This window comes from Hippichthys cyanospilos, chromosome 3 (assembly GCF_059441005.1).
Source record: "Hippichthys cyanospilos isolate Australia breed blue-spotted pipefish chromosome 3, RoL_Hcya_1.0, whole genome shotgun sequence".
Taxonomy (NCBI): domain Eukaryota; kingdom Metazoa; phylum Chordata; class Actinopteri; order Syngnathiformes; family Syngnathidae; genus Hippichthys; species Hippichthys cyanospilos.
In genome coordinates, this window is record NC_142371.1 from 25,716,257 (window position 1) to 25,742,873 (window position 26,617).

The following is a 26,617-nucleotide window of genomic DNA, read 5'->3' on the forward strand; positions in this document are numbered from 1 at the left end:
GCTAGAGAAGTAGTTTATCTCAACTGTTGTTTTTTGCAGACAGAAAAAAATCGTATTAAAGGATATAAGAAACAAAATGTTTTTATTTGATGATTTTACGTTAATTACTTTTGTTTTCCACAAGCAAATATCTGTTGCAAGCTTTGTAGTAAATCGTGGTTGAAAAATGCTATCAATTATGATTATCGAAGGAAAATTTGCAATCAATGTTAAAACATGCGTTTTTTATCATGAAATGACAATAGCATTTTTAATGTTCAGTTAATACTTTTAATGAAACATTTTTCCACTTGTCGACTTCATAATAACATCACGTGGTGAAGGGTCATGTAACAACCAATCAGCTAGGCGTTTGAATGTCACATGACCATTTTTTTGATACAAGTGGAAAAATGTGTTTTTGAAGGGATTAGTAGTACTTTAAAAAAATAATGAGTTTTTTTGCAGCGCAGTTATGAGAATCATTGATTTCATTTTGAGGAAAACTTTTATTAATTTGTGTACCTTTTTTTAAATTAAAAAATGATATGGAATTATGAATGATTAATAGTAATAATGTTATTATTACAGTTCATTTTTGATCATTGTGTATCCGTTTGTAATAACTATCCTATAAGTAAACAAAATGCTTGCGTGAGAGAAATTATTAAATAATATTATGCAGTAAATCAATTCTGACTATGGAATTGGGGCAATTTGATATTAGATAATGAAGACTGCAATGTCATAGTTGAAGGAAATTTAAGGCCAAAATACCACACGGAAACTGGGATCAATAAGATATGTGATGTCAATTGTTTGCTTGAGCAAGGCATTGTGAAAATACTGTATGTAGCACAGACATACTTGTATTAAACACATAGCAGAATTGCCTTCAGAAACGTCTTGTGAATCGTTAACCTATGACTCATAGTTACGCTATATTCTAAAGATAATGCATGTATCATTGCAAAGATGAGGCTCTTCCAAGTAAGTGGACCCTTATTATATCCATCTCACCAACACTCCTGTGCCGTCTCTCTGTACCATGAATATAAACAAAACCAAAAAAAAGAGACCAAAATGACTCACGAAAGCTAAACTATTAAGTAAAACAAAAAAAGAACAATGATGTAGTGTGAATGGAAATTTTCCATCAAAAAATTTTACTTTATGGTGGAGTAGATGCCCCCCTCATGTCCCCCTTTGCGAAAATCATGTTAAATAAACTGTGTAAAAAGTGTTGAAACAATTCATCTATCACAAAACAATGTTTTTTGTAAGGCGTGTAGACTCTTCACCCCTACCGCACGTCACTTGATTCAAGGTATCTTCGAGGCCTTTAAATTCCTTCTTATCATGAGCCCAGGGTTACTGTGGCCTCTCAGATTCAACTCGGGGGGGAAATAACAAGCGTGACCTCTGCATGATCCCGCCCTCTCGCCATGTTTTAGAGAAAAATGAAAGTAGCCCTGAGTGGTCATGATAAACATTGTGAGACTTTTAGCTCACAGTAACCTTAGAGCGTCAAGCTGATGTTAACAAAAAAAAAAAAAAAAAACGAATACTTTGAAATTTCAACTTGGAAGTCAACTAGTGTTGTGGATTGTGTTCAACGTTGGAGATAATAAGACACATGCATACAATACAGCAATACACTGAGCAATAAAATGGCAGGAAAGCCTACTCAAACATCTGAAGTTTATTTGGAGTTAATCAGACACCTAAAATGGTGACAGTGTGTGGACCTTTAACATGAGTATGGATGAGATTAATTCATTCTTAACATCGCCAAATTCGAGTGATGGGGTGTGCAAACTTTATATATATATATATATATATATATATATATATATATATATATATATATATATATATATATATATATATATATATATATATATACACATTATGCGTTTTCACACTGCAGTAAGTTAACACTTTTTAACTCATTGATAGTATTTGCATTGTTCATTATAACACAAATTTTATAACAGCAACATTTCCTAAGAACAAGCATAAAAAAAATACAACTAAACCATTAATGCACATTGTTATATTTTAAAGAATAAATTGCCCTTCATAGTTAGAGAAAAGAACACAGCATGAAAAAGTGCTAAGCTGTATTAGTTATTAGTTGCCAAGGTAACCCCGTAATGGTTCGTTTCAAAAACCGCTTACTGCAGATATAAAGCAGCTGCGTGATGTGTCATGCCCGTCTTAATCATATCCTACTGACTCACAGCCTTTTTTTTTTTTTTTATCCTTCTTCCAATTGGCCTAGCAGCCTTTGTTTTGTCTGGATGACAACATTTGCAAGAGAACACTTACGTCTTTTGTTGAATCCAATGCAAAGTCTGTGATAGTCAGAGCTAAGCTGCCAACAAATACTACACACTTGTCCGCAGTTTGCAATTCTTCAAGGGCCACGAGAGCATCGAGTCGTCCTTGTTTCAACATTTTCAACATTTTTATATCTAGTTACAGAGAAGTGGTTGACACATTTCCTTACACTTGCAGTGTCAGCAATGTGCTCATCCCATGTCGAAAGGATTTCATCTTCACATGTTTGATCCAAGTGCTGCAATAGTCTACATTTAATGCCAGAAGCGATTGAAGCCCAAGCTTTGTTTTCAATGCAAGAATCATCGAGTTCAAGTGACATATTTGCATGAATACATCTGCGTGACAACATTCTGAGCACCATGTTGAATATGCTGCCGGAAGGTCGATAGGCTGTTCTAGACAAAATAGTCACTCTACGGCGATGAAAACAAATCGGTAACTGGATCGCATAATACTGCAAGCTGACACAATTTTAAAACGTACATTATTCAGAAATAATATTAACCAAGAAAAGTCTGGAATAATTAAAAATAGATTAGAAGTTAAAATATTCAATTATCTGAGATTTGACTGACTCTTATTTTTCCACAATATAAAAATAGATTTGTTCAAAAAATATAAATATGTACACCCAGACAAACTTGTGGGATCCAACTCCTATCAATGATAAAAATGCTCAGATTTTATCATCACAGTATGAAAAGTATCATTTTCTTTTAATCAGGACTTACAGTATATGCACTGTGTATGTCCAGTAGGACCTGACCAATAATTCTTCATAAGCTCTTTTAAATGTTATAATTAAAGGGAATGCCAACCTAAAAATGTTCTTTCCAATAAAATATGTGACTGCACAGTCTAAACACGTTTGCAATTGCTCAACTTCACTTTTTCTTGAGGTGAATTAGAAGACATCTGATTTTTTGCTGTAATGCACTCAGATGCCACAAGATGGTGCCGTACCTCTAGCTAAAAAGGAAGTAGCAACTGGTAGAAAATGTTTGGATTATAAATCTCGACCAAACTTTGTGTTAATGTTTTATCTTAATGTTGTCTCGTGTTTTCCAGTTTCCACCCCAACCCACCTGGTTCAAATGATTAGCTTATTAGCTTTACAGGAGCTTGAAAATGATCTTAATCATTTGAATTCAGGTGTGTTTGAGAGAGAGGATTTGAAAACATGCAGGATACCAGCCCTCGAGGACTGGAATTCGACATTTGTGTCTTAAAGGAACGCAGTTTAGCCTTGGTTGTTAGCAGAGGTATCAGTGTCTTTGCTGCATATGTAGGATTTTACTTTGAAAAGCCAAATCAAATCATGTTAGCCATTTTTGAAAGTAACGTCATTACATGAATTTGATGACGGCATCAGCCGCTACTATTTGCAGAAATATGAGAACAACAAGCGGTTTGCATGTGCGCGTCACAGTTCTGAGGTTCTGTGTTCGAATCCTGGCTCTGGATTTCCTGCGCTGTGTTTTCTATCTGCTTCTTTGGATTTCCTCTAGATTATTCCAGCCTCTTCCCACATCCTAAAAATATGTACGTAACGTAATTTTAAGATTCTAAGTTGTTCATATTTGGTACCCTGATCCAGATACTGAATTTGCATATTTTTAGATTTCATTAAGTGTGTATGCGGGCTTAGGTATCATCAGTGTGAAGCCCCCGGCTGCATCATCAATTCTGCCTCAGAAGCAAACAGCTCCTTGTAGAGTGGAGGAAAAAGAGAGTGGGCGGTGAGCGGGTAGCGCTGACTGAACCAGCGCAGCTTCTCCATGTGCAGACAGCACAGTGAACGCAACACGGACATCCTCTGGTACAGCTAAAAAAAAAAAAAAAAAAACTTGATGAGCACATTACACAATCTTATATTTGGCCTTCTTTTCAACTCCATTTTAGACACATTAACTGGTTTGGTTAGCTAGTTTGCACCCCTAACTTTTAACTTTAACCCTAACCCGATCTTAAAACCCAAAACCTGGTGCTCTTTGGTGTACCTTATGCATTAGGCTGTCCCGGTTGTCTCTGTGTAGGATGTGTGCGAGACCTAACTCCACGCTCCTTTGCACTCTCTGCACCCGCCCTCTGTCTTCCAGACAGGGACGATCTGCATAAGAAGAAAAATGATCATAAAAATTCTTTGCTCCAAGTGGTTTGCAGTGTATCGGTAAATTAATATCTCTCTGACTTTGTCATTCAAAATTAAATATTATTATCTTTTTACTTATATGGATATTGAGGTAAAGAGTTGAAATGCATCTCCATTTTTTGGCATTGCTTTTTTTTACATTTCTGTTTCCAGGTTAAAGAAGAAAAAATAAATGTATGGTTTTCAAATATAATAAAAATCAAACTTTGATCACATTTTTTGTGGGGATAGTGTTTTTTTTCTTTCCCCCTTTTCAACATTGTCACTTTGGGTGCTGTCGTGATATGGGGTTTTTTGGCTGTTGTGCATTTTTGGCAGAAAAAAATACAGATTATCCATTAAACAGCTGAATAATAAAAAATATAAACTGTATAGTGAATAAAATAGCATTGTTTTCCTCACAATGCATTTCAATATATGCCACTTACAGTATATGCAGATATTCACTAATCACTGTCCAGCTTGGAACCGCTTCCCTTATTCTATACATGCTATGTTTGTGTTCTGTTTCTGGATCATCCATGACTGAAATTCAATTAAAAAAAAAAACCTTAAAAAGGGTCTTACGAAGGCATGTTTGACAATAATCAGTTCAGATACAGACACATCCACATAACCATAACCATGGTGAAGAGTGAAGTATCATGCTTGGTGAATAAAAAGTAATAATTAATAATAATTAATAAATAATAAGTAATCATTAATAAGGTGTTTCACATTGATTGCAATGACGGCACTAATACTTCTGCACTCCACACTATATGCACCATACACGAGACTTATATTTTATACAGTATACTTCTGCATTTGAACTTCCCGATCATATGAAATAAAGTCTCCAGTTGTATTAATGCCCGAAATAAACAGAGTCTCCTACCTGCATTAATCAAGACCAACGCGCTGAAGAGAGCCACCTGCTGATCGGTGAGCTTTAAAGCACACACGCTGTGAGCAAAGTCAAACACTGCCGCTATTAAGTCGCCACATGCTGCAAGACAAAAGCAGTGCGGTGTCATCGAGCGGACCGAAGAATACAGTTGGCGTCGAGAGGCCTCACCCAAAGACTTGAAGACTTCGGTTCCTGCAAATTTGCCATCAAAGAAGACGGTTTTGTTCTCCGTGTTGAAGAAGCGACTCATCCTCACCAGAACCACCTCCATAGAACCTGAGGCAAAAGTAAGACTCAGAAAGTCGCTTTGAGACTTGAAGTAAGGGAAAGTGAACTCACCCGTCTTGAGGAGGGCGATCTGGTCGTTCTGAGTGAGCAGACGGAATCCGGGGATGTGTTTGGCAAACTCCACCACGTACTGCACGGCATCCGTCAGACGAATGGCACAGTGCTGCCACATCTCATCCACTGACTAGAGTCAACAATACCAAGGCTCACTTTTCAGTCATTAGGATAGAATAGATAGCTTTGATTGTCTTAATGTGCTTGCATTCATATCTGGCAGTTCGTGCTGGGCTGCTCGTACGCATTTAGCAAAATTAGATTTGCTAAATTAGTGATACATTTTAACATGCTCGTTCCTGATGAACTCAGCCCAGTATACAATAGACACCTAATAGACAATAAAAATGAATATATGAATACAACCAAAGTTATTGTGCTGGTAACTTTAGTTAGTGAAGATTACACAAAACTTCCAACATACTTATCAGCTACTTTGTTATGTTTTAGTTAGTTAGTTAGTTAGTTAGTTGGATTACACAAAAACTACAGAACATATTTGTCATTTTTATTATGGGATTGCCCTACTAGTCAGTGAGTGACTGAGTTAGTTATTTAGTTAATAGGATTGAACAATACCTATAGAACATAGTAATACTTATTAACTTACTAGGAATTTTTGGGCAATCATAACATATTAAAAATGACTGATAAAAATGTTCCTTTGCGTATGTGCAATTCTCTTCACTTACTAACCTAACTGACTAACTAAACTGTTTTTGGTCAATTTCAACATATCAAAAATAAGTAATTACTAACTAGTAGTTAGTTAGTTAGTTAGTTAGTTAGTTAGTTAGTTAGTTAGTTGGTTAGTTAGTTAGTCGGATTACACAAAAACGACAGAGCACATTTGTCATTTTTATTATGGGATTGCCCTACTAGTCAGTGAGTGAGTGAGTGACTGAGTTACTTATTTAGTTAATAGGATTGAACAATACCTATAGAACATAGTAATTACTTATTTTTGATATGTTGAAATTGACCAAAAACGGTTTAGTTAGTTAGTTAGGTTAGTAAATTAAGAGAATTGCACATACCCAAAGGAACATTTTTATCAGTCATTTTTAATATGTTATGATTGACCAAAAATTTCTAGTAAGTTAATAAGTCTACACTACCTATGGATTTTTTTTTTACTGTTGTGATTGACCCTAAATTATTAGTTTTATTAGTTTATAGTAATATGCAGGCCACAGCAAGGAGTTTAGTAAATCAGATTTTTGTAATAGTGTGGCAAGTAACCTTAAGGTCTGAGGTTATGTATTGATTACAATGATTTCTCTTCAGCAGGAAAGTATAAAGGAAGGTAGTTAAACCGTGGAAGTTATTAAGGTAAAGGTATTGGATGATTCATTTAGTTGAATTCCCCTAAAAAAAGAAAGGAGATTTGCACAAATTTGAGGCATTTTCTGATATGGTGTGAATTGTGCAATCCAAACCTGAATTAGTAGTATTTGAGTGACCCCCATAAACCAGAAAATGGTCTTAATAACAAACAAGCAGGTAAGCACCAGTATATTAAATAGTTGGGCTTCTCGTTTTAGAAAGTCAGAGGGGAAGAAGAGGAGGCCAACTGAAAAGCATATTTTGAAGTTTCCTGTTTTCTTGATCAAACAGAACGGTCGCTGTGGGTTCTAGCATTCTGAAAGGCAGCGTCTTGTTTTCAGAGAGTCCGTCACGTGAACATGCGAAGGGAGGCGGGGAGTGGGAGGTAGTTACTTTGCTCTGGTACGCTTGGATCTCCTCCCTGCTGAACATTTTCCACTTGAGGGCCTGAAGCTCCTCTGCTCGGTACTGGCAGGTGTCTTTGTTGGAGCGCACGATGCTGTCACACAGCTCATCTGGAGAAATAGGAAAAGTAAATTTCATATGGACAATATTGCCTTGACCGTTGATTCCTAAATGTGTTATGCTTGTTACGACTGTAAAAGCATTACATTTCAATACTTTGGACTGGAACCCGAATCCAGAGCTTTAGATTGCTCGACCACACTACCGTATGAGAAACACGGGTTCACAAATCAAACTTGAGTTGTAAGAAATAATCTGATTTTAAAACGCCAAAGCTTCAGGAGGAATTTGGCATTGAGCTCAAAATGTTGACATCCCCCAGGCAGGAGAACATTCCTACTTGTTGTCCTTTCAGTTTACCTATATTGCGCACAGAATGAGGATAGGGTCCACGAGGATCTTCTGGTGGATTATAGGGATGAATCGCCATCGGCTCATGTGAGGACTGTCTGGATTCCAATCCTAATGTGGGGCAAATAGAGAATGTTAAGACAATGATTGTTCAAAATCACCCCCTATGAGCCACTACCTGGTGACATTGCCATTTTGAATGCTGTTTGAACGTGAAGTGAGTATACTGCAGGTGCCCTCAAAGTCTGCCACAATGCATTTTGAAATGTAGTGAACAATAAAGTTTACTAGAAAAACGATGTATCATGATTGTGCAAATACAGAATACTAAGTCTTGTCATACTCATTTCACAACAGGCAGATAAAGGCTACGATAGGCTAACAAATACCGTAACTGTTGAGGTGTGACATTTTAAAGCGAGTGTTTAAAAACAATTGTTGCAGAAACACATGTAGACAGACATTATAACAATATTCACCAACGTACACTCTTTATCCTCTATCGCGGTGGTTTTCAAATGGGGTCACGGGTACCCCTGGCGGTATTTGAAGGAACCAGATTTTTAATAAAATCAAACAAACAAACATGCAAAAATCATTTAAGTAATTAAACGTTTAAGGAAAATATAAGTTTAGAAAACAAATGTTCAGTAGGTTATTTTAAAACACCCACGTTCTCCCCTATACTAGAATGGGTCAACCCAAATTGTCCCGTGCCACCTCTCATTTCCTGTCAATTTAATGATTCATTTTTGTAAACAGATCTCTACTATGTTGTCAAAAGAGGACACTTAAAGTCGAATATTTTTCTGTGGACAAATATTTATTTATAATTACTGTATTTCTTTTTCATAACAGTTCTGACAATTCATGTTTATAATTATTTGTGGACAAATATTTATTAATAATTAATGATTCATTTTTTGAGAGCAGATCTCTACTGTAATCCCAAAATAGAACACTTTCTTTTAAGTCTTTTTTTTTTTTAACCTAAAAATGCTTTGCACTGGTTAAGGGGTACTTGGCCGAAAAAATATTTCACAGAGGATACATCAATGAAAGAAGATTGAGAACCACTGCTCTATTGAATACGACTAATATACAGCAGCTTGAGTAGTGACGGTCTCCATGTACTGTATAACGGAATGCCTGCATTATACTGCCTCCTAGTGGCCAATGTGTGCACACCAGAACTAAAACGTACAATTGCAATGAATTTATGATGTGCAAGCTGTTTCAGTATGTAATTACAATTTAACTGCCGTTGCAATATTTTATAATGTACAATATTATTCTGTAGTGTTATTTTCCTTGATTATCAAACATACACTAAAGAGAAAAGTTGTTGTTTTTTTTTAACCACTCAACTTTAAATGATACAGTGATTGGTGTTTTGTTCAATATTTATTAGGGAATATAAACAAGCTGACATTAACCCAGGATAATGTGAGCATGCGACGCCAATGACATAATTAATGTCGTGCGTGAGTAGTGTTTGAGAATTGTTCTTTGTTTGACCTCAACAATATGGCTACAATATTAAAATTCCTAGACACAGGTTATGAGAGAATAGAAACAAAATTATTTCTAACATTGACAAACAATAGAATATGGGCAGTACCTCTAACATCAGGGTGTCCGTTGTGGGCTCTGGACGAGGGCGACACGCCGGAGCTTCTGTAGATCATATCGGACACTTGTGGCTGGTTTGGGGAGTACAGCAGGTAGGGGTGAACATCAGAAGTGAACGGCAGCAGCTCGGACTCGCCATTGTAGGAGCAGGCTGACGTCATGGGCTGAAGTATCTGCTGGGAACTGTCTTGGCGCTCCTTGGTGTGGTAGGGGAAGCCCGATTGGGCATCCACCTGGAGCTGCTGCTGTTGTTGCTGTCGGTGCCGCTCCACCTCAGCGATGAGAGAGTCTCGCTGGCGCTTGGACATCCGACCAAACTTCACAGCTGAAGGGGGCCGTGACGTTACACTCATGTAAACATTTTCAGTGAACTACTGTTTATGGCAGAGTGTATACTCCAGAATTATCCCTGCTAGATCAAACCCCCATTAGAGACCACATCTTTGTCAAAAATACAGTGTTACACTTCCCATACAATTTAAACACATTTAAAGTTTTTAAAATATACATTTCAATTCACAGTATCCCTCGCTGTCAAGAAACGCAAGACTGTCAAAACACATCATTTTAAGGAAATAAAAAGAAGTTTCACTTGCACGGTTCAAATCCAAATTAGCCGAAAGGATGATTCAAATGTTCTTGGATATTTGTGACTTTTAATTCAAAGATATTTACTTACGTTACCCATTTTTGTTCATTTAAACACATTTACTTATGTAGCTATTTTAAGCAGGAAAAAGTTAATATTTCGCCAATAATTAATTTCGGTCTAAAACTAATTTGATGACTAAATATTTCTCATGTGCCCTTAATACCTTTAATAATAAATATTTCCACTTGCTTTTGATTGAAAAAAGGACATCACATGTGCTCAAAGTTCAGGTAACAACCAATCAAGACTCATCTGTTTTCTTGGTTTGGTCATGTGACACTTACAAGCTGAGCTGCGATTGGTTGTTACCTGAGCCCTGAGCACATGATGTCGTTCTACGTTGAGAGAAAATGGCAAAATATGTTTTTTAAGGTAATATTATAGATAATACTATATATAATTATCAAAAATAATTATCAACAAAATGTTCAAAACTTTATTGCAGTTTTTTTCTGTAAAATTGACACATAACACAAAGTAGAATTAACCCTCTTTAGGTAGGCGTTGCAGATTTGCAACAATGAAATTAAAATGACCTAACAATTCCACATGAATATTTTATGAACCATTTTCTGCTCCGGCGTAAAAAAATGTAGTAAAACTTGGTTTATAGTTAAACACCAAAAAGTTAAACCTTATAATAAAGAAAGGCCAATGTTAACGTATTAAGTGAAACACCACAGAAAAGCTAACAAAATGATCAACGTTGTTTCAATATGCTACCTTAAAAAGGAAGTCAAATAAAAAGCTTTTTAAAAAAAATACATACATGCAACCCCAAGTTTAAACACGTATTCTGATTAGTATTGCATGTGTAGATATTATTTAATAAACCAACAAATCCACCATCATTCAGAGTCGAGCATTTTGCCACTTGCTATCGACTGAAAATCCCATCACAATTGCTGAGGGCTAAGCTCGCGTTTTATGAATTTGGTCATGTGACATTCTCAAGCTATTTATGGAGCTTAGCGGGGGACCTTCTCTACCTCTTTTTCTTGTTTCTTAATTACATAACATTTACTTTAACTGCACAGAGTGTTGCCCAACATACTGGGCAACACTCTGTGTAGTTAAAGTAAATCCACAACTCTGAAATCAGGCTTGTCTGTACTATGCTCTATACTGTTTAAAAAAAAAAGAGCCAAAAACAAAAAACCTATCACTTGAAATGTTGTAAATTCAGAGGAAGTACGTGGTTGAGTCTGTCAGCATGCTTGGGCACCTCACCGTCTCTGCTCATGCCCTGGGCTAAGCACTTCTGCAGACGGCAGTGCTGACAGCGATTGCGGCTGGACCGGTCGATGGTACAATTACTCTGCCTGGAACAGGAGTAGGACACTGTAGGCAGCTGGCTACGCCGGAAAAATCCCTGAAGAATGAAACGTTTGGCAACAAAGGAAGAGCGGTTAGCATCGCTGCATCAAACCATGTAATCTGTGGTTTACTATTATAATAGGAAGACAATATTTTTTAACAAATCAAAAAAACATTTTTCATAGAAGGTGTGTCTCACCTTGCAGCCTTCACATGTAATGACTCCATAATGCACTCCAGAGGACTTATCACCGCAAATCTTGCAAGGGATAACTTCAATCTGAGCTGAATAGACAACAAAAAGCTTTTTAAAACATATTTCTAAACAGCAGCAATTAAACTACATGATCGCATCACAATTCAATTAAAAATCATGCACAATACTATATAATGTGAAAAAAATGCTGGCGATTGAAGAGCGGAAAACATTTATTTGTTCTTAGGTGTGATTGGGTGCGTGAGTGATTCTGTGTGCCCTGCGATTGGCTGGAACCAGTTCAGGGTGCCCCCCCCGCCTTCTGCCCACAGTCAACTGGGATAGGCACCAGCAGGCACTTACAGTATGAGGATAAGCAGCTCTAGGAAAGCATGGATGGATGGATAACAAGTGCAAGGTTTTAATGCAATTTGAATGGATTATGGAATATTTTGCCAAAGCTTTTAAACAATGTAAATCCTAAAAAAATGCCAATCAATTTTGATACTGTATAAATAAATAAGTGAACAAATACACAAAGAAATAGTCAATTAGTGATAGACAGATAATCAGCTAGTCAAAATGCTGAATATCAGCCTTTTTTTTCAAATTTGACACCTTATAATAGATCCATTTAAAACTGTGTTAACTTCAGGGGAGTATTTATTAAACTTTCTCCTACAGTAACTTAATACGAGGTTCTGCTGACCATAGGAACATTCTACACTTTTTGTATTTAGATTTGTTTGAATTGAAAACAAAGATGAGTGAAAATTTGACATTTCTGTTATTTTGAATTTTTGAAGAGCTTCAGTAAACATAAAAGACTACTGTATAAGATACTATTTATTTGTTTCGGTTTTAATTTTACTTAAGACATGCTGATGATGCCAGGAGTGGGAACTCAGAACCTTCTGTCAGAATTTTGAAACAAAGATGACAGTTTTCTACAATTAATTAAAAAAAAAAAAACATTTGAAAGCCACTCACTAAACATATTCCTAAAGACATTTCAACATAGTTATGGTTTGGAGCAGGGGTCACCAACTCCGGTCCTCGAGGGCACCTATCCAGCATTTTTTCAGTGTAACCCTCCTCCACTGCACCTGATGCAAATTATCATGATCATTTTGGTGCTCCTGCAGAGCTTCTTGATGAGCACATCCTATGAATCAGGTGCAGTGGAGGAGGGTTACACTGAAAAAATGCTGGATAGGTGCCCTCGAGGACCGGAGTTGGTGACCCCTGGTTTGGAGTATGTCATGTTTAAATTTTGACGCCAATATCTTTGCTTGTACTGAAAATCAGACATTCGTTATCAGCCTCCTTCACTACTAATAATTGGTATTGGTTCTGAAAAATCTCTATCCAGTCTATCTCGAAAATCAATTGTGTATAAAGAAGAAACATCTATAGCACTTATAGCACACACATTTGACTGTATTCTTTTCTAAATCACACTTAATGCCAGATTACATTTAAAACGATTTATTGTTTGGAAAGCACTAAGTAGAAAATACATTAAAAAAAAAGTTTCGGGTAAAATGCCCAAATATTTATTTCCTAATTAGAGTTTGGAAATAAAATAGGAAATGTCAAACTAAACTACTAATATGTATGTTTTGGTATTACTCTGAACGTAAGATTTTTTTTTTCCTTCCAAAGCTCAAATTTGAATTCCCACAGAGAAATGGCACTGTACTTCCCCTTGAACATTAACTGATGTGAAGGGAGAAGATAGTTTCCATCTCATAACCACTAATATTGACAAAAAAAATGTAGAAAATACCCTCAAATAGAGACGGGTGCCTTGTTAAGGAGAATTTGTTCAACTAGAGAGAGGCGACGAGTGTGGAGGTGTGAAACCTCAAAAGTCTTTTCAAGTGGTTGTCTGGATTCTCATGTCGTGTTCTCATTCTCAGCCGAATCCTTCTCTGTATCGCTCATAAAGGACATGGCTGCCAGTAATGCTCCCTCGCTCCATCAATGCCAGTAATGACCATCCCCCCCAACCCCAAAACACTCCTGAACTGGATTAACGCTTGTGCATGTTTTTTCTTTTTGTTGCATTAATAGACCCACAAAATGCCGTTAGTTAGTTAAACGAAGTGAAATATTCTCTTGTCTTGGCAACAAAGACGCCATGTATTGGCAGTACCAGTGACGGTACAACAGGAAACACAGTGTGCAGCCTCGTCTGACATTAAATAACATTTTTTTTTTTTCAAATCTATTCTGATTGACACTTGTCTTCCTCCGGCGAATGCAAGTAAAGGCAAGCGTTTCTTGATTTGCCTTCTGTCTGTCAAACTGTGTCAGGTTGTCAATGTGTTAGTGTGTCAGTGTGTGCCCTTCTTTCTTGGTGCCATATTTATCACCCCAAGGAACCAACAGAGCTATAAAGAAAAATCATTTCACTAAAAGGGGCTATTTCGAGTTTTTGAATTCTTTCGAGTGTCATGCTAAAGTTATGAAAGCATTTGATGCCACAGCAGCAAACAAATTCTGCTTGGTTTCAAAATTCCACTTTTAACTACAGAACATTTAGATTAAAGGGACATACATAACTATACATGTAATGCCACATCGCATTTGGCTAAACGAAGAATCTCGGTTGGTAATTGTGCCTTTTGCTATGCTAAATAGTATGCTAAACTAGCTTAATTAACTAGCTAAATGCCACACACTCGTTGCTATTACTAATTCTTCTTTTCTTCGACTTAATGTATTTACTGTCTAATTTCTCTTCGTCGTTGGCGAATACTTTTGGTGCATTGCCAACATCATTGCTAGCATGATAAATAAGGTCTTTAGCCAGCTAATGCGGGCCTTCAGCATGCTAAAAAGGTGACACTGACGCTAATGACAAAAGAAAGTACAAGAAATGGAGGAAGAGGTAGAAAAAGAACAAAAGTGTGCCTGTGTTGTTATCATAGACTTGGATATGAATCAAGATCAATAGTCTCCTCCCTACCCTGATGCCAGAGGTGAGCCATCTTACATAGCTATGGTTTTCTATAACTGTTACCAGTGTGTGTTTTATGCTAGACCCCCTGTATGGAGTAATGAAAGCCTCTCAAAGAATGAACTTCACTTTTTAGTCTACTTTCTTTTGGTGGTTGGCGGATACATTCGGTGCATTACCACCATCTTTGCTAGCCAGCTAATGAAGGCCTTTAGCATGCTAAAGAAGGTGGCGCTCGCAGTAATGCCAAAAGTGATATAAATAGGCCCATCACAGCTAAAGCCAGAGGGCAGCCATATTATGTCGGATTTTGGTCATTTCTTTGCACCCCACCTTTTTAAAACACTGTTACCAGGTATTTTACACTCGGCTTTCTGTATGGAATGACGACAGCTTCGCTTTTTGTATCGACCAATTAGAATGTAGTATTCCAGTCAAATGAATTGTCACTGCCCGAGGTTCGGTTTACGAAGCGAATTTTGTCCCTACGGTCATTGCTTTCGTTTAATTACTGATACAACTTACAAATCTTTGAGTAGCACTCAAATATAATCCTTGAAAAGAAAATTTCAAATCACATTCTTACTAATGAAATGTGCATGAGTCCCAGACCTATTGGTATAACTATATGTATGTATAACACAATAGCTTTTTTTCCGGGGAGACAAAAAATTATGTGAAAACCACACAAAGAAATCAGTGTATTGAAGTCCTGCTTAGAGAGTGGCAATGTAAAACGGGCGCAGATGGCTTGTCTTCTTTCCGCAGCAACAGGCATTGCTAGTCCATTCATTTTTATGTCCGTAGTTTTAAAAGGTCGACTGTGGTCAATGACACACAACGAAATTGCAGAGTGATGACAAAACGTGTTGGAAGCTGCAGGATGAGCCAAGAGAAGGAAAGCAGGGTCGCTGCTTTTTCGCAATTTCAGTCGTGATTGTGAACCTCAAAACAACAGGAAATCCACCTGACCCACAACCTTTCACTGTTCACGCATTTGCAATCATGTACCGCATAAAAGACTTCCAGAAAATATACAAGCAAGTTATAGACCTGATTTTTTTTTTTTTTTAATGCATAAGAATCAGATCATCTCAAGTGAAGTCAAATGCTGTTTTGTGAGATCTGTCTAAGCTCCACTTAAAGTTTTATTTTGGCACTTTGAATGATGCGGAGCACACAGAAAGACTCCAGTTTTTGTCTGTCTAGGGTTGTCTGGTGGTTTCTAACAAAAGCTTTGCTAGGTGTTTCTTTTCCTCTAGAGGTGCACTTTGTCTCACTAAAACATAATGTCAGACTTAATTAGATTTTACCTGCATTGTTTGTTCCGTAGCCTTTAAATAAAATATATTAAAAAGGAAGGAACTGAAATCTTATAGGTAAGATGATATCATGTTCAAAACTTTTGCACAACTTTCTGTTGGTTTGCTTGCACGTGTGCTTGTGTGCATGGGGGGGGGCATCGGGTTAGGTGGGCAAAACTGCTTCAGACAAAAATCACCTGTCAGCAGTCTGTGCTGCACACTGTAAATGGACAAAAAAACCTCAACTTTCCTGTGACGGAAGTTTGTCTTTGGTAAGAGTATTTAAAAAAAAAAATACACCCACACACTCACACACTAACATGTATGTGTGTGTATGTATGTGTGTCTTTCATATATATATATATATATATATATATATATATATATATATATATATATATATATATATATATATATATATATATATATATATATATATATATATATATATATATATATATATATATATATTTATATACACACACACACACGCACACAGTTTGTATGTGTGTGTTTGTGGTGTCATTCGTATGTAATGTTTATTAATTGTTTACTAATTATTAATTACTGTTGGTCAGCTGACCCCTCAAAATAAAACCAATCTTATTGACTGATCTTAAGTACTTGAAAGTGTCGGTCCTTTTCTGCTGTGAGATTCTTTCCGCGCATTTCAGTTTTATTTGAAAGTACAACTTCGCCCAGTGCAACCAACCTGTGTGTATTGTTTCATGTGTATGGCTCAATATTTTGAATTTTTTTATATGAAACAAGAGTGGATCATTGAGGTAAAGAAAAAAAAATGAGATCGACAGGACAGGCTTTTTGAAGATCAGGGATTGACCAGAAAAATGTGATTAGTGCGACCTTTTTTGACAGCTTCTTATTATAATTAATAAACGTTACATTCTCTCAAGTTAAACAAAAGGTTGTTTAAAAAAAATGTTAAAAATGGAATTCAAGTCATCTAATTTAATTAAATTTAAAGCCCAGTTACAAACATTTTTTTAATGGAAAGAAATCAATGTTAAAACATAATTATAAAAAACTTTTTAAAATTTTGCATTACCTATTCATATGTGGTACCAGTATTTTTTTAAATAATTCTAAAATAATTAACTTTAGGAACTATTTTCTTTTTCGAAGTGCTTTTGTAAGGCTTTGTGAAATTAGATTTGGCTTAATTTTGCAACAGTTGAAATAACTGTTTTTAGCACTCGTCTTTTTAAGTTGTTTTTTGCACCAAGTGAAGGCTTTGACTGTTGGTTTTATGTTGAAATGGGAAAGGAATTCTAATCTATTTTAAGCGCAGTGATAATGTTTGTTCCCATTATATTGAATATGAGAGCTCCCAACATCACCTAGAAAATACATCATCACATGAAATGATGTAGAACACTCTCCTTTGAAGTGTAAGATCACTTTGGATAGTGGTTGATTTTGACATTCAGAAGCGCGTATGAATAAGCTCCAATCTTCATCATTTGTCATATTTTTGGAAAAAATGTGTCACCTGCCAGACGGCGCGCTTTGATGTGAACACTTTGATAGAGACACTGCAGCGTAACAGAGGAAACCCTTTCAGATAAACATACTATAGAAATCTACGCAGAGGAGTCCCCCAAATGCAGGAAAGCATCACAATTCCATTTTTCTTTTTTCCTTCTCTGCACATTATTAAGATATTTCATCACTCATAAAATATTGACTTTTGGAATATTATCACCATTTCCTCTATGAGAATGGGCGGACAGACCTTGAGGAGCAAACTAATTCTGAATCAGCAAAGATATTACTGCTCACTTTTCAATGACCCTGTCGGAGAGTTACTCATTTTACAATACATTTATTATTGTTGTTCTAGATGTTGCAATGTTGAGGCATCATACTGAGAGATGTTTCAAATCATTTGGTTAGCTCACTTACCAAAAAAAAGTCAAAATATTCAACACCTTTCAGTATAATGCACAGTCCAACACCATGACCACAATTATTTTAGAAGATGTTAAACAATAACTTACTTTGAATACAACTTTTGTTTTGGAGTCACAGTTGCGTGGGCGTCCCTAATTAGGTGCCTAGGAATATGTGTAAGGCCATGTATGTAGCTTAAGTATTTGCGCTAACAATACTAATTTGATATTATACATATGGCTAAAATTGAGGGTAAATATATTGTACAATCAAGTCATTTTAACAATTAAATATTAATTATCTTTTATTTTGAGCCGCGCAACTAAAAATAGCCGCTCTCACCGATAAAGCATACATCTGCTTGATGGATATAACTAATAAAAAAACAGAGAACGAGAAACATAGTACAGCATCTCCCAAATGTTTGGAAACACCCTCTAAGTCCATGTTTTTTTTCAGAGTTTAAAAAAAAAGAAACACTGAATAATAGATTACTTGGAGCCACCTTAATAATTGGTGAACATTTAAAACCATAATTTATTCTTTTAACATTTTTGTTTTATTAATATTATACTTTTTTTTTTAACTTTCAATAAATTCCGGTCCTATACACTCTTTAAGTCATCAATATTCGGAAGAAATAATGACGGAAATATTTTGTAAACAAAAAAAAAAAATGTTAACCCCAACAGAATGTTTTATAATTTAGATTCAAAGTAGGTACTTTTTTCCAGATAACAACTTTGTACATCATGCTATTCTCTCTGTCAGTTTTGTGAGATCGGCTGTAGCTTTATGACCTGAATGACTTTTGAGTTTGCAGCTCTGCATTAGCAAGAGTTAATATCTTAAATGTCTTCACCAAGGACCATTAGAATTTGAAGGTGCTTCTAAACTTGAAAAGTCTCAAAATAGAGCTGGATAGCATTAAAAAAAAACATTTGAAGGATTGAAGATTAAACAGAAATTAAGAGTAGATTACAATTTGGTTGTCGTATCTGATAAGCGTTCAATAACCCAAACAGTCCGTGTGGTTTGATTTGACGGGATAAGAAAAGGCCTTCTCAAAACTGCTGCGTACCCAATCAGCAGCCAAGTAGCCACCCAATCTACTGATTATTTAATCAAATCTTACATTTCACATCCGCCTGCCCACACACACACTAACTACAAAAGAATTATATGCCTACCTCGCATCATCTTCACTACTGCACTTGTTGCAGACGTTTGTCCCACTTTCACAAGCTCACTTTTCCTCACCCCGAGTCTTGTCGGGTGCCACCTCTTTATTGAGTGAGACAGGTTGTCTACATGTCGTGGCCTCAGCGAACATCATTCGCGAGAGTGTGCGTGTGTGTTTGTGTGTGGGGGGGTGCCTTCCTTGTCCGTGTGAGGGAGCAAAGATAACGAAATGGGACTGTCCCCCAAATCTTTTCAAAAAAGGGACTTTTTTCCTCAAAGCTTTGTTGTTGCTGATCTTTACCCCACTCACACTTGCAATTGCTTTTATCTCTGCGGCTTCACTCAGATTCTTATTTGAGGGAAAAAAGTGACACATTCTTAAAATAGACTACCCTACACAGACGTGAAACAACGCTTAGACTATCTAACCAAAGCACATACTTCAAATGCGTACCAATTTCATGAGACTACCTAATTTTGACTTAACTTCTCAAAAGAAAATATATTTCCGCAACTGGTCTCACTGAACGGTTTTGGTTCCGAATATCTTAAGATCATGACCATTTAACATAAACTTGGTGAGGGCTCTAAGGTCTGCAAACTTGGCTCAATTAGTGGAGCCCAGGTTGCAAAACAAACATGGTAAATAGGCATTGATTGGTTGATTGATTGATCAATCAATTGATCATTTGATTGATTGATTGATTGATTGATTGATTGATTGATTGATTGATTGATTGATTGACTGACTTAGTTGTTATGCTGCAAGTTAGGGAGTTGTTAAGTGAAGTCAACCCTAAATAGGAATACTTTCCATTAAAGTTTAAAATTAGGACCAACGTAAAAAAAAGTCGACCAAGTCATGTAAGTCTAAATAGGTTGACTAAAAATATTCATCTTAAAACTCCCTCTGGAACTATTATTGTGCCACGGTTTTCTACACAAAAATTTGTTGCAGACACATGCAGTGTTGCAATGACGACAGAGTAGACACAACCTTGGGCTCATTTCCAATTAAAAAAAAAGAGTGTTTTTTATTACACAGTGGAAAAGGCATACCACCAGTAATTAAGGGAAAAAAAAGACATGTGCAGAGACCGCCTTCAAATATGGCCCCATTACTTGTCTTGCTGCACTACCTAGTGGCAAAATGGCTCATGCTATCTGTGTGCTTAAAAACGTCTTATTTAGTAGTCAGCAGGATTTCATTAGACAGAGACAATAATAGCACATGGAGCTTCCTCAAATACAGGAAAGAGTTTCCCAAAAAGCACTATGGCTTTATTATCCAAGAATAAAACCTGTCACTAAAAACCATCTATATTATCTCGGTTTTAGGAGTTCAAATATGAACTAGTAAAGGGCAGTCAAAGCAGGCAAGAAAAAGAAGAAGCCCCGGAAGTCATTAACCGCATGGTGGCTAATAAGCAGGTCGCCTCTCAAATTTACTCATGGGTTATTTTTGAAGCATCCTCTGTGACTTTAGGAATGCTCCCACATGTGTAATGTAGATATTACAGTAAATATGCGTGATCAAAATGGTACTCTTTGTTGACCTTAGATAGTAATCAGTAGCACACTAATGCTAATTGTGAATGCTAACAGTTAGCCTAGGCACATTTTGTTGATGTCTAAAAATTCTCATATATAGAATATGATAAATAATGAGTAGTCTTAGCCACTCATTAATTCTTAGAAGATTATATTTTTAAAAATCAACTCAGGTTTACTATCAGTAGATTATTTAAAAAAAAATGAGGGGGGTGGAGGGTGATTACTTGATGGAATAATTGACAGGATAATTGATTTAAAAAAATAATTCATTCGTGAATGACACATTACATTCATTAGTGAAACATTAATTTGTGAAACTATGCTTTTACCACATTCCATAAAGATCTTTTAAGCATTTTTCAAATCCGTTTTAATTTACTGTCTTACTAATTCCAGAAAGTTATTTCCTTTGCCTTTAAATGTCTTTAAATCTTTTGTTTGTATATGTGTTTAAATGTTGTCAATGCACATTCTTGCTGTAATTTTGAGGAGTTTTGCCTTTGAATGTCTTTGTCTAATTTTTTTTAGTTCATCCATGGAATTATAGCTACAAAAATAGATCATAATAATAGATACTGGGGTTTTTTATGTTTTTTTTGGGGGGGGTGATTTCAATATCGGATTGAGACACTGCTAAAAATGACGGAGTTTGATTGTATATTTTGATGTTTAAATAAAATGTTTACTTTTTACAGAAAACATCAACAAAATAAATAGCTTGAAGCAAACACGCTTGGCCTCTTACTTGGAGAAATGGGCAAGCCAGAGATGGCAAACAGTTGTAAAGGACTACTTTTTGTGTGCTACTGTGTGTTTTAAGTGTGTGGCGGGTTCTAGAATGTCATGACTGCACGTGCGTTTGGAAAATATCCCTCATGTTCACTGTACACAACACTTGCTATTGATATTAGGAAGGAAGTATGACAAGCACCTGGATGATAACTACACTAAGACTCAAGCTCATTTCAGTCCAAAATTCGTATTCATTTTGCAGCTGTACAGAAATCGCCTGATATAAATAAAAGTTTTTTCGTTTGTTTTTTTTACCATTGCCCCACCTGACACAGTTGGTGTGGTGAAGGATACTACGGTGCATGTCGCGTCTCGACTTTCATAGCGCATCCAGCTGTGTTGTGGCAGAGTACGTTCAACTTACAAAGTTGTTACACAATGGAGATGCTATCACTGTGTTGAGCAAGGCTGCTGCTGCTGATGCCTGCGTGTGTCGGGAGGCTTGCCGCACAGGTGCAGCACACGCGCACGCTATGTCGCTAATGGCTCAACTCCAACCCACGCCACATTGTGCGCCTGTGTCGTTATTTTCAGTGAAGTTTGAAGCAGGTGCAATTGATAACTTCCCTACCTAAGACGTTAACCACATTGCATGCAAAAATATCTAGCACAAGCACCAGCAATGTCTTTACCACACGCATGCACGCATACTGTACACTCAGGCAAACACACACACACACACACACACATAGTTGCACTTACTCAAATGAGTCTTCTTGGACACAGCTCCTGAGAAAGAAAACACAGTTAGTTTACTAAACATTTTAACACTTTAAATTCTCCATTGGCTTATTGGTGAGCTTCAACATGATCACATTCACACAACATGCACATTACGTAATTGTATTTATGTGAGCCTCAAGTGAGGCTTTAGATTTAACAGTCAATTCTGCTTTTTGGAGATTCTCGTTAATGTGCAAAGCAAATATGAGCTATAAAATGAAGAGATTTCATGATTGGAAAGTGAAATGACTTAGAAATTGCAAACATTATGCGATCAAACAGGTGAGCCGCCATGTTTGCAATGCACACAATCTGCAGGCTATACTGTGAGTCTTTTATTTTGAGTTGATTTTGGAATACATATTAATATAATAGTGAGTCACAGATTCTCAAAGCTTCTGGTGATACCTGAGCTCCCTCTAGTGGTATGCAAATATATGAGCAACCAAGTACAGCTCAGTTGTATTTCACTTAACCCCTGAGGTAAATGTTGACCTCCTAACTTGGGCTTTTCAATGTTTTTCATGTGTGATATAAAAGGAAAAGCATACAAAAAACACTAATAGGCTGAAATATAGCCAGGCTGTCAAAACATGTCGACTTTCAATATGCCATCTTGCTGTCCCTTCTAAATGCTTGCAAACGGGAGGTCATGAGGTACACCCCGCAGATATCAGCCCATTTCAGGCTGATTGACTTCTGCCTAGACAATGTGTGTGCCTTTGCTGTGGGTGTGTTTCATGACTGACACGGAACGTCCCTGCGGGGGTAAAATCGGGAGTTGGGATGTGCGTTGTAACTCATTTAACGCACCCCAGCACATGGCCTCGTGTTACCAGATTAATCCGTTCCGCGGTTGGGGTCATAAGGCGAATTCGTCGTATGATGGGCAATCCAAACCTATGTTAAATAGCCAATGCGTTTAGAACCCCAGGTAAAAACATCAAATTTGTACATACTGTATATATAAAAAATTGGTACCAAAATATATATAATATACATGTATTCAATCAAAAATAATAAGTAAAATAAATAAGTAAATAAATAGGTGTAATTACCTAAAAACGCCTGTAGATGGAGACGAAACAACATTAATACAGACAACCCCCTAGGGTCATGACAGTTGCAAAACAGGAAAATGTCATGAAGGAGGGATGAAAAAACACACATTGCAACATGAAAATAACGTTATAATATAATAACGTAATATAACGTTATTTTTGGTCATTTCAAACCAAATTTATTGTATATCATGATCACGATTAAAATTTGATTGATTGTGCAGCCCTAAAACAGTATATATATATATATATATATATATATATATATATATATATATATATATATATATATATATATATATATATATATATATATATATATATATATATATATTTATTTATATATATATATATATATATATATATATATATATATATATATATATATATATATATATATATATATATATATATATATATATATATATATACATAAAAAAATCCGAGAGACTCTTTTCAGGTAGGCCCTTGTGTAGCTGCGATGGCTGAGTGGTTAAAGCGTTGGACTTGAAATCCAATGGGATCTTCCCGCGCAGGTTCGAACCCTGCTCGCAGCGCTTCCTTATACATGTACAACAGCTTTTGTTTCTCAATGAGATGATTAACATCTGCAATCAATATGACATCAAACATGACAGTTACTTTCAATCATAGCAACACTGAGCATCTCTAAACGTTACTGAAATTTAAAATCATTTGATTTATTCCGTTTGAATGAAAAAAATGGCTAAATATTACACACTGTCCCTTTAAATACAAAACGTAATTGATTAGTGTACTTAAGTACTTGATTACCTAAAGTAATTGATTACCTGGGTGCTTGATTAATTAAGTATCAGCCATTTTTAGACCTCTCTTAAGCCTCTCTGAAATCAACTTCTTGGGTACTGATTCATATGCAGAGCAGCCAGTTTTATCCACGCTCTAATTAGCTTTAATAATTATGTGAAGCCATCAATCGTGAGTTTGGAATACTTCTTTACTTGGACAAAACAGACGAGTTGCACATTTCAGCTCAATACTGAGGGCACCGGCATTAAGAGAGGAGACAAGAACAGTCGAGATGAAATAGCAGCCACAACAGCCACCAAAACCATCAGTCACCTAAAAAAAGAGCCCCCTCAGCATTATGAAATACTCAAACGCTGCTTTCACCAGATTAAATAAACATCACTCCCCTTGCACAATTAACACGTGGTAAAGAAACCCTTAACTGTAACAAAAATGTTTATTGATCTAATCCACAGGTCTTTTCTTCTTTGGGTATGAGAGTTACCACATGGCTTCCCCCACCTCTCATTTAATCACGTCATTGCACTTTTCATATAGGATAGCTGAAGAACCACACTCACCACACATACATCGAAGAGACCCACAAAACTAACTTAAAAACTTCCCTACTATGATTCAATGGAACCTCTCAAGTCATACACACAATTTGAGGTGTGTGAATAAATCAAAACACTTCAATTCACCAAGCATCAGAGGAATTAACGTGTCACTTGACACTTTTAAAAACATTTTTTTTGAATTACGAACGTACTGGATTAAACCGTTCCACTAGATGTTCCACTGTAAAAAAAATGTGTTCATTATTCCCATTACCCATTAACAAGTCATGGTTTTAATATGGTAGATAAAATTGTCCTGGTCAAGTTTGCACAGCAACAGGGCAAATCTGCAGGAACAGGAAGCCTCTCCTCATTTTTTAGCGGCGCTCGGAATAGAAAGCCATTGAGCAAAAACAGAAGCAAAATGAGGGCTAATCCCCACGGATTACTCCAGATTACTGCCATTTTTAACCCACTCACACAAAGCGAGTAGATGTGTTAGTAGGATGAAGAAGGCTCCAATGAAGATGAGACGAAATCAGAGGTTAAGGAAGCTACAAGATGTGTCCACCTCACCTGCAAACCAAAATGAGCAGAAGAAACAGAAGACGCATGGATAGATTTAAACCCCCAGGTGGTTAAATTTGGTTTTTAGTCTTGCTGCTTTCTGTCATTGTTACGTGCTAGTGGTGGTAATCATGGATTAATTAAATTAGGTAAATCCTTATTGAAGGTCCATTTGCTAGATGCATGGCCCGCCTTTGGAAATACAGTGCTAAAAGGAGTTTTAAAAAAATCACCCCCAAAAAAACAAATGTACCTTTTTTGATAGCGTTGTCGGCAGGGGGCGCGTCACATTGATCATAATCCATCACCTTCCTCTATAACACCTGTCAGGCCTGCGCATGCGCACAAACAAGTCCAGTTGGCGATCCTTTCGTGAAATAAACATGACTAAATAAAACCCCAACTCGCGGGGGTTGGTACCTGTTGTTTTAGCGCCCAGGCCTCCGCAGACGTTTCAAAACACGCGCTGCCATTTGCCGACCACTTCCTGTCGTCACGGCAAGTTCCGGACCGCGGTGGCCATACTTTGGACCAGCCTTCCACTTGCCTCGGGTTGCTTTCGTGTTGGAAACAATCGTGTAATTCCACCCGAGGCGGCAAGACGGAGGACGTGGAGCGCGGTGGTGGCGCGGCTGGTCGGACCGGCGGCCCGTGGTGTGGACGAGTCAGTCCCCTCCCTCTCCTCCCTCGGGTGCTTCCAAGTGCGCTCTCGCGGTCCCGAGCAAGCGTGACTCGAGTTACGTCACCGACTGTTACGTAATAGCAGCAGGTCAGGTTCTGTTTGGGAAATATAATCCCACGTTGCTTGGATGGCTCAATAATCCAAAATGGAAGTTAAATATGATGTTTGAGTCAAAGTTTTAATAAGAATATATATATATATATATATATATATATATATATATATATATATATATATATATATATGAAATCAGAAATGTGTTTATTACCATGAATGTCGGTTTCAATAGTGTAAAAGAGTTACTGGAACTATTCCAAAGTTTTGACCCCTTCATAAGGTAACCAAAAGATTAGAAACACACAATAATAAATGCAGTCATTCATACACCACAGCAAACTGTTTCTCAGCTGATTTTGTTTTAATGCGAAAAAAAAAGTGGATAAGAACTCTGGTGGCAGTGAACCAAACCCTCCAAACAAAAGATGCTAAATTTATTTGAAAGGCTAACTAATGGCATATGTATTGCTGCTTAATAAACCCTTTCAACTGTCATTTGAATGCAAACAGTGGAGCAAAACATGTAAACAAATAAAAAAAAAGTGCAATAATCATTTTACAGTACAATTATGTAGAGTTCTATTTTCTTAAATAAACGTTGTTTCTTTTCTAACACTATTAAACACCATTTCCACTAATAGGGAAAGTTGATTTGAGAAACATTTACAACCTGATGTACAATTGTAGGCAAAGGATGAATAAATCTTCTATCTTAAGGACCCACCACTATTCATACTATTGTGATAGTGGCGTCAAATAAAGCAGGGGTATCAAACACCTCTCTAGAATACTGTAATGCTTCTGTAATTGCTTCTTTTATCGATAGAAAAAGTAAAAAAAA

The 26,617-nt window shown here is 36.5% G+C and overlaps 1 protein-coding gene and 1 non-coding gene across 2 annotated transcripts; one reads left to right on the forward strand and one right to left on the reverse strand.

Moving 5' to 3' along the window:
- Positions 1-1,645: 1,645 nt before the first annotated feature.
- Positions 1,646-25,729, reverse strand: LOC148426516 (nuclear receptor ROR-alpha A-like). The gene is made up of 13 exons (XM_088410638.1): positions 25,458-25,729; positions 25,291-25,369; positions 22,058-22,084; positions 11,651-11,736; positions 11,365-11,506; positions 9,472-9,807; positions 7,860-7,961; positions 7,428-7,549; positions 5,706-5,838; positions 5,535-5,642; positions 5,355-5,465; positions 4,326-4,435; positions 1,646-4,150 (listed from the first exon to the last, which is right to left on the reverse strand). Exons 2-13 carry the CDS (start codon positions 25,340-25,342, stop codon positions 3,980-3,982), a joined length of 1,500 nt encoding a protein of 499 aa, XP_088266764.1. The 5' UTR covers positions 25,343-25,369; positions 25,458-25,729; the 3' UTR covers positions 1,646-3,979.
- trnas-uga (transfer RNA serine (anticodon UGA)) lies at positions 23,615-23,696 on the forward strand. The gene has a single exon. It is a non-coding gene; the product is annotated as a tRNA-Ser (tRNA).
- Positions 25,730-26,617: the final 888 nt, after the last annotated feature.